Below are 15,907 nucleotides of genomic sequence, written 5' to 3'. Positions count from 1 at the left end.
TTGAATTTTCTTGTATGTCCTAATTTCAACAATCACTATAAGCGTGTGCTCCTAACCTCCCTCTCTCTAAAACACTGAAAAAAAAAAATACATTACATATTTAAAAGACAGGCAGAAGAATCACTTATTGCACCTATTACAGACAAACTATTATAGCATTCATTTTGCAAATATCTGTTAAACCTACCGTGTCCTATATGAGAAATTGTCAAAACTTTGATAGCATCGCTTTCCAGAATTATAGTATGCAACATCAGGGCCAATCAAATGATGTCTGTTAAAAGGAGAATAACTTGTTACCTTAAAAAAAAAACAGATGGATTTCATATGCTACAAATTAGTAAACCTCTTACTGAAAGTGGCACTTTTAAAAGATCACTTATGTACATATAAAAGCAGAATAATAAATCTTTAAAATGACATATCATACTCGCCTCTCTTAAAATCAGAATAAAATCAAGACAGGTTTATACCCAGGTCATGAAAGTATTAGAACAATACTGATGAAATGCAAACACTGTTTAAATTTGCATAATCCTGAGAACCTGTCACAGTGCTCTACACCTACATTCAGTGAAGAGGGCTATACACAATAAAATTCAAATTCATGAGAACAGGCCACTTGGCACAATAAGCTTACCAATCCGGTTCATCCAACATTTCCAAAAATAACATTGAATCAGGTTTTGAAGGTCCTCCTAGGTTCCTTGCACACTTTGTGGTAACTTATTCTGTGTCAGGGGGTTCAGTGTGTGAAGGAAAAATTAGTATGGAAGGACAAATTTCCCATAAATATCTCCATGTCCTATTGTTCTGAATGACTCAAGGAAAAAGCTGAGATAATTGTACTGTTTAAAATTATGAAAGAATTAGTAGAGGTTAAGTTACCTCTTAATCTCACTTTGATTAAAGTAAGAAAGGTTCAGCTCCAATATTTCTTCATAGCTCATACTTTGCAGTCCTAGAATCCATCTAGTTGCTCTTTTCTGGACTTTTGCTAATGCTGCATTGTCCTCTCTTTAGTATTGCAGCCAAAACTGTACCCAGTACTTCAGGCGAAGCCTCACTAGTGAATTATATACATTAATCGTAACATGTCTTGACTTGTATGGTACACATCATTCTATATAACTTAACATTGTGTCAGCCTTCTTAATGGCTTCTGTACACTGTGTGTACAGACAGTGATTATTCCAATATAAACCTCAGATCCTTTTCATAAAGCATATGTTCAGGTTTCCACTACCCACCATGTACTCAGATCCTACAGTTTTACTGGTCGATTTTTATTTTGATCAGACCAATTACTCTTTTTATATAATGGGATAATCTTCTAGTCTGTGGTCCTTAGGAATTTCCCCAGTGTACAGATAGTTAAAAAAAATGTTCTCAGTAACCTTGGATGGATTAGAAGGATATATTTTGAAATTGACTTCAGAGTAGCTAAAACCTACAGGATGAGGAATGGTTTAATAATTTTAAAAAGATTTTTTAGAAGATGAGGCTTCTAAAGGTACTGGATGATAAAGATAACTGCAAAATGTTACAGGATAAAGTTCACCATTTTTGAAGTCACAGTTATTTCTTCACAATGTTAAATTTCCCACATAAAATTGCGCTGTAAAGTGAAGCATTTTTCATAAAGTTTAATAAATATGTACTCTGCTCTCCCATTTTATAAAGGGGGTGTAGAGTACTAGGATCCCAATGTGAAAACAAAAAAAAAGTGTTCGGTTTTCAAACAAAAAGTACGATTAAAGTATTTATCTGTTGTAAGATTGCACACAATGCAAAAACAACTTTTGTCATTTCAGTAAGGAAAAAGGCAAAAAGCAAATTACTGTTGTGAAATTCAGCTATTTTCACAAACTGGCTATGTAGTTCACCTCACTACTTGTCTTCCTCCATAGCAACCTTTCACCCCTAGAATTACAGTTTGCTCCAGCATCTACATCTCACCTTGAAAACTTGTCAATAACACCATGTTGAGACATTATTCAATCTTGAAACCCAGATGTGAATTACTGTTACGTAGACAACACTGAAAGAAAAATTACACACTTACAGTATGATTGCTCACACAAACAGAAAGCTTTTTTCATTATACCGCATTATACTGCTGCCACTCAGTATCCTTATGTACACTTGCTTTTTAGTGATTTAGCGAGGATGAAGATGAACCATGCAATCAAGCGACAATAACTGAACAGGCACTCTATGCATTACTTTTAATCACATTGAAGTTTAGATAGTTTAGTACAGATATTTTAGCAGAGGCAGAATGGTAGTGCCCCGCTGTCATTCCTGCCTCACAGTGCTAGGGTCTGCATGGAGTTTGCAAATTCTTTGTGGATATTAAAGGTTGACTTGCATCAGTGAGCTTACTAACTCAAACATCTTCACTTATTACCGTATTCTTAGCATGAGCAACTCAGCACGCCTTAAAAATACTATAATTAGTTTGAGGATCTCCTCTGTTTCATCATAAGTTTGGTTCTGTCACACACTCATTTTCACTTTCACAGTATTTTGTTTGTGGTTGAGTGTGGATTGGTTCTATGAACTTATTAATGTGCAGGTGGCCTGGTTCTTTCAAAATTATAAAGCTTTTTTAAAAAAAATGCAATGTAGTATACTCAATTTAATTCAGATGTATTATTACAAAGTACAATGAGATAGATAGATAGATAGATAGATAGATAGATAGATAGATAGATAGATAGATAGATAGATAGATAGATAGATAGATAGATAGATAGATAGATAGATAGATAGATAGATAGATAGATAGATAGATAGATAGATAGATAGATAGATAGATAGATAGATAGATAGATAGATAGATAGATAGATAGATAGATAGATAGATAGATAGATAGATAGATAGATAGATAGATAGATAGATAGATAGATAGATAGATAGATAGATAGATAGATAGATAGATAGATAGATAGATAGATAGATAGATAGATAGATAGATAGATAGATAGATAGATAGATAGATAGATAGATAGATAGATAGATAGATAGATAGATAGATAGATAGACAGACAGACAGACAGACAGACAGACAGACAGACAGACAGACAGACAGACAGATAGATAGATAGATAGATAGATAGATAGATAGATAGAGATAGATAGATAGATAGATAGATAGATACTTTATTAATCCCAAGGGGAAATTCACATTCTTAGGCACACTCTTCACCGTCATGCTGCCACCAAGTGTAAATCTACCTTCATAGGACATGTGAATGTAAGAAGCGAAAACCAAGCACTGTTCAGGAAAATATAATCCTATGATGTGAGCAAGTATCTGTCTGTTATAAGCCAGGGCAGAACATAACCATTAAAAACAGAATTACAGAGAAAGCTTTGGAAGCTTCGCAGGGGGTTGATTGGCAAAAAACTATCCATGATGCCCACTGCAAGCAGACTTGAATGAGAAACTTAGCCATACCTTAAGAAAACCATACCAAGAATCTATAATAAAAATCTATTTTTGCTAGTTAACTTTAGTTGGCACATCAAGCGTCAAATGCACAAGGGAAGTTTTCTTACATTAAAACCTTTGCTGCATCAAAGATGATATATTTGGTAAGTTTCTAAGCTTTTTCTTTCAAGTTGGGACCTTAGTAGCCATTATCTTCAATATAAAATGGAAGAGCAGGCTCATTTTTTTTAATTAATAAAATAAAAATGCTTTGCTCTGGAACACAATTTCATGTGGCAAATTAACATATACCATGGTTGTGAAGAAAAACTTGAGCTTAAAAATATAGTAGACCAATCCTTTAAGCTTTTCCCACAAAATAGCTGCAAACATATTAAGTGATATAAAAAAGTCAAATTTTATCCTTTCAGTTGTGTGTTGCTGTAACTTAAGAGCAAGTACTTGTCCTCAAATGGGGTATTAAAGTATTTCTGTCTGGTTAAATAAGTGGAAAATACTAGATATGCAAGTGTGTGCTTAAGGTTAATTTGCTGAAATAAAAGCCCTTAATCTACAGATAATGTCTAGAAAGCTAAAAGTTAGAGAGTGTCAATTTCAAAATGCCTGACAAAATGTCCCTTTGACTGGTAATCAGCTGCTTTTAAAGAGGTTTTTTGAGGCACTCAGACATTGTTGCAGCTCAGTCAGCTAGAAGGCAAATGAATGCAGGCCCTTTCTCTGTTTAAGGGTGAAAGAGAAGTTCTAAGAATGCTAGCAGGCATTTCTAAAGGGCCAGGAAGTCATAGCATTTACTTCCCTTTGTGTTACAAGCATGACTGTTACCCCTTCCTCCATTACCCTATAAGGAACTCTTGCAAAATAAATTTTTGCTGCCTTATGAATGCATGAGATAAAGACTGAGCAAGGCTCCTCTTCAGCAGTTCTCTCTAAGGTCAAGAACAATTGTATCTGCTGGGGTTCTCCCTGGGATGGGATACATGGTCTAACTATTTCCAAATAGCCTAGGCTAATCTAATTACAATGCATTTAGTTGCAGTGAAGTTATAAAGGGTCAGTTACAGTATGCATTTTAATGCATTCTTGTTTATTGTGGTACTAGAGAATGGCATTGGACATGCAAATATACATACTGTTTTTGCTCTCTTAGACAAAACTGAAAATGGTGCTGTTCCTTCTATGTTTTATGATCCGATTTTTTCTATATTTTTTTTCATCACCACCACAATACCACATAATAGTAGTAATATAAAAAGGCATAATAAACATAGAACCAAATTCAAGAAATGCCAGTGCTGAAAGTGTATGATTACCAGTTCAGTGATTAGGCACAAATTAAGACTTGCTGAATTATTCTTCCTTATCTATTAAGGTTAAATAATGGAATTCTTAACAGGCACATGAACGATCCATCCAAACTTGCTAGTTATGTTAAAACCCTTTGCTTACAAAATAAGGAAATGAAAAAATATGTATAAAATCCAAAATATGTATCAATCTAATGCTGAAAATGAAAAACTTGCTAAAAGGGAAACAGTACAAAAACAAAATTAAATCTATGAACCTGCACCTGAAGAAAAGAGAAACAAAGACTCTTAAAATAAATAAAGCCTCTGCGAAATGGAGAATGGTGTATGCTGGGTTTTGGAAATCCCCCTGTAAAGGGCTTTTATAGCTCATTAGACATGAAGACCAAACATTGTTAATACACAAAAATATAAAAAAATTGGGTTAATAGACATCATTTCTGTGGAGATTGAATGTAAGTCAAGATCTCTATTGTTTAAAACAGTCAATTTCATGTTTTCAATTTGTTTTAGCCCCAAGTCCAGCAATACAGATCATTCAGTGAAGCACTGCATCTTGCCAAACACACAAAAACATGTTAGGTGCACTTCTATCCACCAAGATCCATCAAGACCTGAGCAAGTCACCTTTAAAAAGGCTTTAATTCATGGCTTAGATTACAGCAAAATAAACACAGTTTTTAATAGATTTCAAAATGCCTTGAAGGTCACCAAAAGCAAGTGAGAGTGTGAGTGGCATATTATGTGACGGAGTTGCCAGACACTATCAAAGTCTGATTGTCACCGAAATACCTCACCAGAGCAGGACCAACAAATCAGACTCCATCATCAAGAACAGCATTTCAGTAACTGGCTGCACAGAGTCGTGAATAACAAAGTGAATGAGAAAGGGTTGCAAAAGGTTTGCGGATAGCCCCACGATGGGTCACAGCTTTCATGTCTGAAACTAACCCCAGAGACATTGTTTGACAGCAAATCTTCAAGGGGGCCTGACAATTCTCTGCAGGGGCTTATGTTCAGGAGAATAATGATCGGCCACTGTTCTGACACGGTTATGACCTGGGAAGACAAAGTTTCTTCTCTCACAACCCATATTTGCATATTGCTTAAGAACCACTGATCTAGGAGACTATTTTAGATCTGCCACCCATACTGCAGCTGAAACTGCCAAAAGGCATGATGCTTGACATGAGACAGAATTTCTACTGTTGAACTTAGCAGAGATTACCAGTCAGAGACCCTCGACTCACAAAAGTTAAGATATTTCACTCTAGAGAAGGGCAATGCCAGGTACAGCTGCTGATTTCACTTTGGGGTACACTGGAGTATAGCACCCTGAGATGTGACCCTCTGCCTGCCAAAGGCTAACAACTTTGCCAGGCCATTCTGCAGGAATGGCGTTAACCTCCCACAACTGCAGATTCAGAGACTAATTGGCTGTATGCATCAAAGGTATCAAGCAGTGGTCGATGCAAGAGATGGTCAGAAAAAATAGCAGCTTTTAATTGTCCTTTCATTATTGTTTTCCTGTTTGCGGCTTTGTTTCCATGATTATAAATGACTGTATTGGTAATGAAAAATGAAATTTCACTATTGTGCTTTGTCCCGCCAATATGTATATATACTGCTCAAAAAAAATTAAAGGAACACTTTTTAATCAGAGTATAGCATTGTCAATGAAACTTCTGGGCTATTGATCTGGTCAGTTAAGTAGCAGAGGGGGTTGTTAATCAGTTTCAGCTGCTTTGGTGTTAATGAAAGTAACAACTGGTGCACTAGAGGGGCAACAATGAGACAACTCCCAAAACAGGAATGGCTTAACAGGTGGAGGCCACTGACATTTTTCCTTCCATCTTTTCTGAATGTTGTTTCACTAGTTTTGCATTTGGCTATGGTCAAGTGTCACTACTGGTAGCATGAGGTGATACCTGGAACCTACAGATGTTGCACAGGTAGTCCAACTTCTCCAGGATGGCACATCAACACAGGCCATTGCCAGAAGGTTTGCAGTCTCTCCCAGCACAGTCTCAAGGGCATGGAGGAGATTCCAGGAGACAGGCAGTTGCTTTAAGAGAGCTGGACAGGGCCGTAGAAGGTCCTTAAACCATCAGCAGGGCCGGTATCTTATCCTTTGGGCAATGAGGAACAGGATGAGCACTGCCAGAGCCCTACAAAATGACCTCCAGCAGGCCACTGGTGTGAATGTCTCAGACCAAACAATCAGAAACTGACTTCATGAGGGTGGCCTGAAGGCCCAACATCCTCTAGTGGGCCCTGTACTCACTGCCCCAAACCATGGACCTCAATTGGCATTTGCCATAGAATACCAGAATTGGAAGGTCCACCACTGGCACCCTTTGTTTTTCACAGATGAGAGCAGGCTCACCCTGAGCACATCTGACAGACGTGAAAGGGTCTGGAGAAGCCACGGAGAACATTATGTTGCCAGCACTATCGTTCAGCATGACCGGTTTTGTGGTGGGTCTGTGATGGTCTGAGGAGGCATACCAATGGAAGGACGCAGAGACCTCTACAGGCTAGACAACGGCACCTTGACTGCTATTAGGTATCGGGATGAAATCCTTGGACCCATTGTCAGACTCTATGCTGGTGCAGTGGGTCTTGGGTTCCTCCTGGTTCATGAAAATGCCCAGGCCTCATGTGGCAAGAATATGCAGGCAGTTCCTGGAGGATGAAGGAATTGACACGACTGACTGGCCCCCATGCTCGCTTGACCTAAATCCAATAAAACACCTCTGAGACATTATGTTTCGGGCCATCCAATGCCGCCAGGCTGCACCTCAGACTGTCCAGGAGCTCAGTGATGCCCTGGTCCAGATCTGGGAGGAGATCCCCCAGGACACCATCCGTCATCTCATTAGGAGCATGCCCAGATGTTGTCATGCATGCATATAAGCACGTGGGGGGCCATACAAACTACGGAGTATGATTTTGAGTTGCTGCAATGAAATTTCTGCAAAATGTACTAGCCTGCTGTATTTGTTCATTTTGATTTTTGGGGTATCTTTGAATTCAGCCCTCTGTAGGTTGATAATTTTCATTTCCATCAAACGATGTGGCATCCCTTCGTTCCTAACATTATACTGGGTATGGACTGGGTAGATATCCAGCATGATTTTTTTTTCCCATTGAGATTTGATGTGTGTGAAGGGTACATGGGAAGTATTTCTAGACTTTATCAACAAATTACCTGCTGTGCACATATACTATAAATGATCTTAGGAAATGATGGCAAAGTGAACTCTCAGTCAATCAGATATTCCTCATCAATCTGAAAAAAAACATGGTTTAATTTACCATAATACTGTAATTTCAATTTTAAAAGATGTATATGAAAAACAAAATATATCAGGGATTGGATCCTAACTATGAATGATGCACAATTTTTGGGAATGACTTGCAATAAATGAATACAATGTTCCTGGGGAAAATATGCCTATTTGTCAGGTACTGTCAGTCTTATTGTTCCTAATCACTTAAAAGGCACAGTTTGGACAAATACCAGCTGTAACAAGATTATGTAGCAATACAAAACACATATCACTTGTATAATGGCTTATTTTGATTACATAAAATAATGGAAAAAGTATAATACCATCTAAACTACAATTTTTTCCCCCTTCGAAAGAAACAGGGAAAAGCACTTTTCAGAAATATGCTTTATGTACTTCTGCTTCTTTGATTTTCTTGTTAAGGTTTTAATATACACAAGAACTACAATGGGTCTCTTGTTAATAAGGCTGTATGAAACAGAATTTTCTGTGCTTTAAAATTGTGAGATTGCATAGACAGAAAAGGAAATCAAATATTGGACTGAAAATCTGTTTGAATATCAGTATATTTATCCCTTGTAATGTGCAGGGATTAAGGGGGCAGGAACCCATCTTATATGTTTTAGGTCCAAGATTATATAGTATTCCAAGATTACTGCACTAAATAAGATGAAAAAAGTTATGAAAAAATGTGAGCTAGAACAAATCACTAGACAAGCAAATCACAGGTGTGAGGCTGGCAGCCAAGAAAAAGTTGCATGGGGTCCCCCAAAAAAGAAGTATTTCTACAGTGCTTTAGTGAACTAACATTTTTCAAAATTTAATTTAATGGTGTGCGTGTAAAAGACACTGAAAATAAATCTTACAACACTAAGCACAAAGCAAACATTCACGACACAGTCCAGTTTTGCAGGTGGGGGGAGAGAGAGACAGAGAGAGATACTTTATTAATCCCCAAGGGGAAATTCACATACTCCAGCAGCAGCATACTAATAAAAAACAATATTAATTAAACAATGATAAAAACACAGTGCAAGTTAAAAAGTGCAAGGTGGAGAGTGCGAGGCAGGTATAACAGTGAATAACATTGTATAATGTTACCGTTTACCAGCCCCCCCGGTGGAATTGAAGAGTCGCATAGTGTGTTTGAGGAACGATCTCCTCAGTCTGTCAGTGGAGCAGGACAGTGACAGCAGTCTGTCGCTGGAGCTGCTCCTCTGTCTGGAGATGATACTGTTCAGTGGATTCTCCATGATTGACAGTAGCCTGCTCAGCGCCCTTCGCTCTGCCACAGATGTCAAACTGTCCAGCTCCGTGCCTACAATAGAGCCTGCCTTCCTCACCAGTTTGTGTGAGGCATCCCTCTTCTTTATGCTGCCTCCCCAGCACACCACCGCATAGAAGAGGGCACTCACCACAACCGTTTGATAGAACATCTGTATGTTACTATATGTAGTTATCCACTGTGAACAGCCTCAAAGTCTTGAGTTTTTTTTTCTACCGTGATGCAATGTAAATCATGATTTGTAAAAGCTGAAACATTTTCCAAATCATACAAACAAGTGGGCATAGGACAAAAACAAATCCAAAGAAAACTGTAATCTGATGGGATAATTCTAATCCTAATCTTATGGTTCCCTTTCAAAAACTGCGCTTCATCTTTTTTCACCCAGCATCCCTTGTGACAACTGACGAACCTAATCAATGTCACAGTACTCCTGGGGCTGCTGGGATTTGCACACCATTTAAGTAGAGCTGCCACAGCTTAGTCTGTGGTTCCCTGGAATATGTCGCAAAATATCTTCCATTTAATCATTAATGACAAATACTCAAATAGACAGATTTTTATATCAAACACATGAATCACAAGGGGCAACCTATATTCTGCTTTGGATAAGAAATATTCACTGGTATACATTATTACTGCTACCATTATTTGCTGGTGAGATGGGGTTGTCTACAAAGAGGTATTATATGTCTAACATAATAAGCAATATAATTTTTTACCATCATTTAGCAATATAATTTTTTACCATCATTTAATTTGAGGTTAAACTATATAAAAAAAATATTGCTTATGCAGCTGTTAGCCGTGAAGTGTTTGTAGTTTCACCTTGATAAAAAGATTAGTATCATCAGATTTTCTTTTGTGCTTTTTTTTTTTTTTTTTGTATTTTTGATTTACGGACTGGCAAATATGCAATCCAGATTTGCAGCTAGGGGGTATGGGTGAATTATACCGAGAAAGCTGATGTAAATTTATGTGCTTAAGTGTTTCTTTACATACACGCAGGAGAAGTTTACTTTGATTATTTCCTAATATAAATTGACTGAAAGGCTTCTTTTTTTCCCTCCCAATTGTTACTGACGTATGCAAATGCCCTCAATATATCTTAAAACGAAGAAAGTGTTGGAATTTACTCAGATGAGTCTGAAAATTAAAATTTAGAAACACAATGTCTCCTTACATCTTATACTGAAGATCATTAAGCACAAAAGAAAAGCCACATGCTTTGACTTGAACTATATTCAAATCAACATCTGGTAACAATTACCTGTACTTAGATTAAGGTTTTTTAAGTTGACTATCTATAAAGATATAATTGTACCTATTGATATGCACTGTAATGACTAAGTACTTCAAAAAAACGAAAGAGCTGAAGATGAGTGTATTTACTTATTAATAAGAAAAATGGATTTCATCTGCAAAAAAATTACAGCAAGCAGCTGCACATTACCATAAATAACATAGTTATTCCTATTATTTACACCTGGGAAGAATTGTAGTCATTACATAGTGTAATTTGTAATTGATGATCTAATTGTAATCACCTAACAAGCAGGGATAAGTGGTATTAGGACACTACTTAAGTGTCTCTTCAAATGCAAGCAATCTATATGATTGCATATTTAAGGAAACCATTTAAAATTTTATTTTGGATGATCTTTAAACTTTGCTAAATTGTTAGGTATACTTATTCCTCAATTTCAGGCCATGCTTTCGAACATTTCATGCTTAACTGTATTGATTTTACATTGTGGTTGATTGCGTTATTATCTGACATTTGCAAGTTATAGCTTATCTTTATATAGAAGGAAAAAGGGGCCCTACATTCATTGTTTTTCCACAGCCCCTATTTGTGAACAGAAACAAAAAGGTTCCAAGTTCTTTGGAGATCAGAGCAGCCTAATTAATGCAATTAAAGAATTCTGGTTAACAAACATAATAGGAGTTTTGAGCATTTAAAACTACAGTATTGATTTTATTTCACTGTGTACAGATTTTGCTTTCATTCCATTTTCTCCACTTCTACCTCAAAACCCTAATGTTCTCGGCAGTCATGCTCACATAATGAGAGAATATAAAATGCAGTTTAAGTCATCAGTAGGGACCTTTTGTAATTTTTATTACATAAAAAACAACCTGCTCCAACTAAATTCAGGCAATATAACAAAAGCACTGGGTCATTTGAAGTACACAGTATATTTTGAGAACAAAATGTTCCACGAACAATAGAGAAGTAACTTGTAAAGCAGTGCAACAAACATAAAAGCAATGCTTTCATAACAAGATCAGCTTTGCAGTCCATGAATGCCAGTGGCAGAAAATTTTTAGCTGAAAGAAACACAGACAAAAGGCAAAGTAAAAAGTGAAAATTAAAAAAAAAAAAAAAAAAGATTTACAAACCGCTTCTGTTCAAAGCCTAATAAATCAATATACATACCTTTTTTTCCTTGATTTTAGTTGGAGTAGTAAGAAATACACCATATGTTGTTATCAAGTATCCAAACGGATGATTAAAACCTACAAGAATGTATTAATTGACAAACTAGCACTGATTCCTGTAGGGTTGTATCCGCTAGGAGGTTTATGAGGAGAAATGTGGACAAGCTGGACTGGAGTCCAATTTTTACATCATACACTAATGTGCCATTTAGGACACATACAATAGGACAGAAAATGGCAGTGGTTAGCTTTGCCCCCTCAAAAGATGCAGGTGACAACATTAGATTCATAAGACATGTTGAGTATGATGTTGAAGGACAAATAGGCAACCTCCACAAAGGTGGTGTGCTACGTTAATTATCAATTATAAATCCACTTGAATGATTAAAAGTTTTTAGTGTGCCCTGCTGTCAACTAGAACAAAAGTACAGGATTGGTTTCTGCCTTGCACCTATTGCTGCCAGATAGGTTCTGACCCCCCCCCCCCCCAACCCTGAATTCAGCAAAGGAAGTACAAATAATTAACAGTAATGAATGAAGGAACTAAGCAAACAATGTGTGTTGGTCTAAATGTCTGTGCAGAATAAATTTCATTAAGCTATGGAAAGAACAGTACAATCAACTCCTTTTAATATGCATTTGTTAACTGAAGGACACTTGAAAGAGAAGCACAGTATACTAACCTTGACGGTCCATAACCTCTTCCTGAACGGTGACTGGAAGGATGGGATCGGTATTGTTCAGCCAAGGTAGAATTGCCAGATGGGCTATGGATCTGGGAAAACCTGGCAGAAGGAATACTGTGCTGTAGACGAGGAGGTAATCCAGACTGGCCCCTGGTGTATGCAACAGCCATAAACATTTCCTTTCCACGGGCTTTCTTATAAAATCTCTTTCTTCCTCTTATCTCGTGATCTACATCTAAAAGGCATTTAAAAAATGAAGGTCCAGAACATAGTTAAAAATAAATAAAACACTGGATTTATTAATATACAATGAAATTATTAATATATAAAAAATGTGAAAATTAAAAGTATGCTTTCTATTGTTAGATTTGCAGATTCTTGTAGAATTACTTTTAACATGTCTCGATAACCATGCTGCCTAAACTATAAAGATAAACTCTCTTTATAGAGTATAAGAGGGTAAAAGAGAGCCTTTAATACATGACAATAGTTATATTTAAAAAAAAAAAAAAAAAGCTCCCCAACGCCTCTTCGTTTAAGGCATCATATGTCAAATCAGCTTCATGAGATAGAGACACCACAAATTCGTTGAGGTAGCTAAACCTGCATTGGGGACCCTGAAGAAACTCTTCACTGGGGAAATTTTAAATAGAAAAACAGAATTACGAGCTTTATCTCATTTGCATTAATGAGAACATATTAGCATTAAACAATTCGGGATCACTGTTTTAGAAGTGTTTCGGGACAGGATCAGAAGCAGAACAATACTTTTAGGGTACCAGAGATATATTCAGAAAAAAATGCTCTGTTAATGGAGTAATAGGATTGACAAAACTGTCTCAAACTATTCTGTGAGTCAGGGTGGAAGCAAGTGATACTGACAAAGAGAACAAGCTTACAATTCAAGATTATGAAGACAGATGTGCAAAACCAAATTTGCAAAACTCTGCGACTTTGAAATCTAAATAACCGTCCTTTGCCCATCGAATGTCAGCCTTTGCTGTTGAATAAGGCCTTTTCAAAAAAACTGAAAATATTTTTGAATAGTGAAGTTCAATCTGTCAGCCCTAGTATATATGCAGTATCAAACATGCAATTTTCTGTTTTACCACAACTGTGTTGGATCAGTACTAATATTTTGACTTCAGTATCTATACCAGCTTCCAGACCTCAGCAGTGGCACCGAAACAGTTCTGAAGCAAATAACAGATAACTCCAAAACCTGTTACTTTAGCCTCCCTTGTGCACCATCACATCTTGCTGCACTACGCACCACTTCTCTCTTGATAGCCGTGAAGTTCTGATCATGAAGCATGTAGTTTTGTTTTATGAAGTCTACAAAATGGATATTATTACACAAATGCGATATGTGTTGAGGAAAGGGAAGGGGGGATTGAGAGAAAAGCATCTGACATTAACTTTCAGTACTGGAAATTCTAAAGTGCTGGTAACTGTACCATTTTAAAATTTGTGCTTTACTGGTGCTTATTCAGTACCAGCATACCACAGACATGTTAAATCTGCTGAATTTTCCAAGCATTTAAGATTAGGTTTAGGTTAAAGTCAATCCATAAAGTTGTCTCACACTATAGGAACAGCACTGAAATACAGCAGGGTTTTCATTTACTGGTTCATGAAATCAAAATATTTTTATACAGTGCTTATTCTACAGCAGAACTGTTAATTTTATTTTACAAATCACAACACTCCCAAATTAAACTAATGTGAACAAGTCACTTAAAGGCAATGTGCATTTGGTAGTAGGATAAATCACCTGCTGTTTATGGCTTTTGTTTTCATTTGAGCATTCTTTTCTTAAATATCCATCTGAAAAACTTTAGGACTGTGACAATTTCTCATATTAGTTCATCTACAGTTTACAGTGCTTATTATATTCTAACACTATGACCAATAATTAAAGTTGCAGTCCTGTCACATATCTGTAAATGGTTACTTAATGTACACATGCATTTCTGTCAACCAATATACTGCTGATAATAAACTTCCAAATCTTCTAGGCAATATAAAAATGTCAAATGGACTCAAACTGAAATTCAAAATCTGTTTGAAAGATTAAAATATACAAATAGTTTACTAAAAATGCACTGAATTCACTTTAGTCTTAAAATTTCTTCATTTTTATCCATCCATCAATCATAAAGCTAAATTTATAAACATTAGAAAGAAAAAAAAAGATGATATTATAGATGGTGAGAGATGCACTATGTACCTTGTGCTGGTTTTGCCCATGTAAAATAAAAGAATACTTGCTTGTTTCTTAGTAAAGAGCAAACAGTACTTTAAAAGGTAAAAACCACTACAGTGGACTGTACCTGCTGCTTTCACCTGAATCTAGGAGTCAAAATGTGCAATCTATACTTGAAAGTTTCACTTATTTTGGTCACTACCAGTACCTTGCATGACAAATGAAATACTTAAGATAACCTTGATTCACTAGCCTATGAACACACATTTCACATTTCTGGAACTGAAAATATGAATATTAACACCAATGAGGCATTTATAGCTAAAAATCAATTAATATTAAAAATGGAACCACACACAATTATTTCTTAGTCTCATGTAGGTCTACAATAAAATGGTCATACATAATCTTGTGAATGTGACCCACAGATATGTATTTTGGTATATTTAAGACAGTAAATTAAATTACAATTCCTCCACACATCATCTGCTACTCAGGTATTCTATGTTTGACGAATATTTAGCATAGGTAGCACCTGAAAGAGCACTATAATTTAAAAATGTTTACATAGTTAAGGTTAGTGCATTGTGAACTTTTGGGTTCAGGGATGAAGCACAAATGCCCCCTAATGACGAGCAAACAGAACAAAAAGTAATAAATAAATGGGTTTTATTGCCAAAGCAAGTGAAAAATCTAAACAATTACCCCATAAACACACAGAAGCTAAAAAAAAAAAATTGAGCCTTCTGGCCCTTCTATTTACCCCTCACATACCTATAAGCCTTCTTTACTTGTCCAGCCACTTTAGCAGTGGCTTCCTCCCAAACTCCAATGTCTCCTGTATACTAACTGCAGGGGCCTTTTAAGCCGTAGTAGTATGTAGCCAGTGACTTGGTGGATTGAGATTTATTTTTAAAATTAATCATTAATAGGTTACAATACACATTTTGCTTTTGTTTTTTTCTCCACTGCTTGGCCCGTTACTCTTTATGTCTAAGCTTTTAGTAGCACATACAGTCTTCTCAGATAAAAGGTTTTGATATGTGGTGTAGAATGCTAAGAAGGAAAACCTGTTGTCTCTTCAGCTAGTTCTTCAAATTTCATCTTGGGGAAATAAAAATAGTTGTGATGACACTTTTATAAAGACAAAGCTTTCGTTTTATTCCCTCCAATGCCACCCGTAATCAAAAAAAGGTGACTTTTGTGAATTCAAATTAGTACACTGAAAAAACA

At 36.3% G+C, this 15,907-nt stretch overlaps 1 protein-coding gene across 1 annotated transcript in view; it reads right to left on the bottom strand.

The window, feature by feature from the left end:
- LOC114662573 (putative bifunctional UDP-N-acetylglucosamine transferase and deubiquitinase ALG13) overlaps positions 1 to 15,907 on the bottom strand; it is a 122,872-nt gene that overhangs the window by 24,938 nt on the left and 82,027 nt on the right. Inside the window, 2 exon segments of the mRNA XM_051935405.1 lie at positions 188 to 274; positions 12,466 to 12,703. Coding sequence (XP_051791365.1) covers positions 188 to 274; positions 12,466 to 12,703 — 325 coding nt within the window.

Source organism: Erpetoichthys calabaricus, chromosome 12 (assembly GCF_900747795.2).
Source record: "Erpetoichthys calabaricus chromosome 12, fErpCal1.3, whole genome shotgun sequence".
Classification (NCBI taxonomy): domain Eukaryota; kingdom Metazoa; phylum Chordata; class Cladistia; order Polypteriformes; family Polypteridae; genus Erpetoichthys; species Erpetoichthys calabaricus.
Note: the sequence above shows the minus strand (reverse complement) of the source record. Positions and strands in the feature narration are given on the sequence as shown.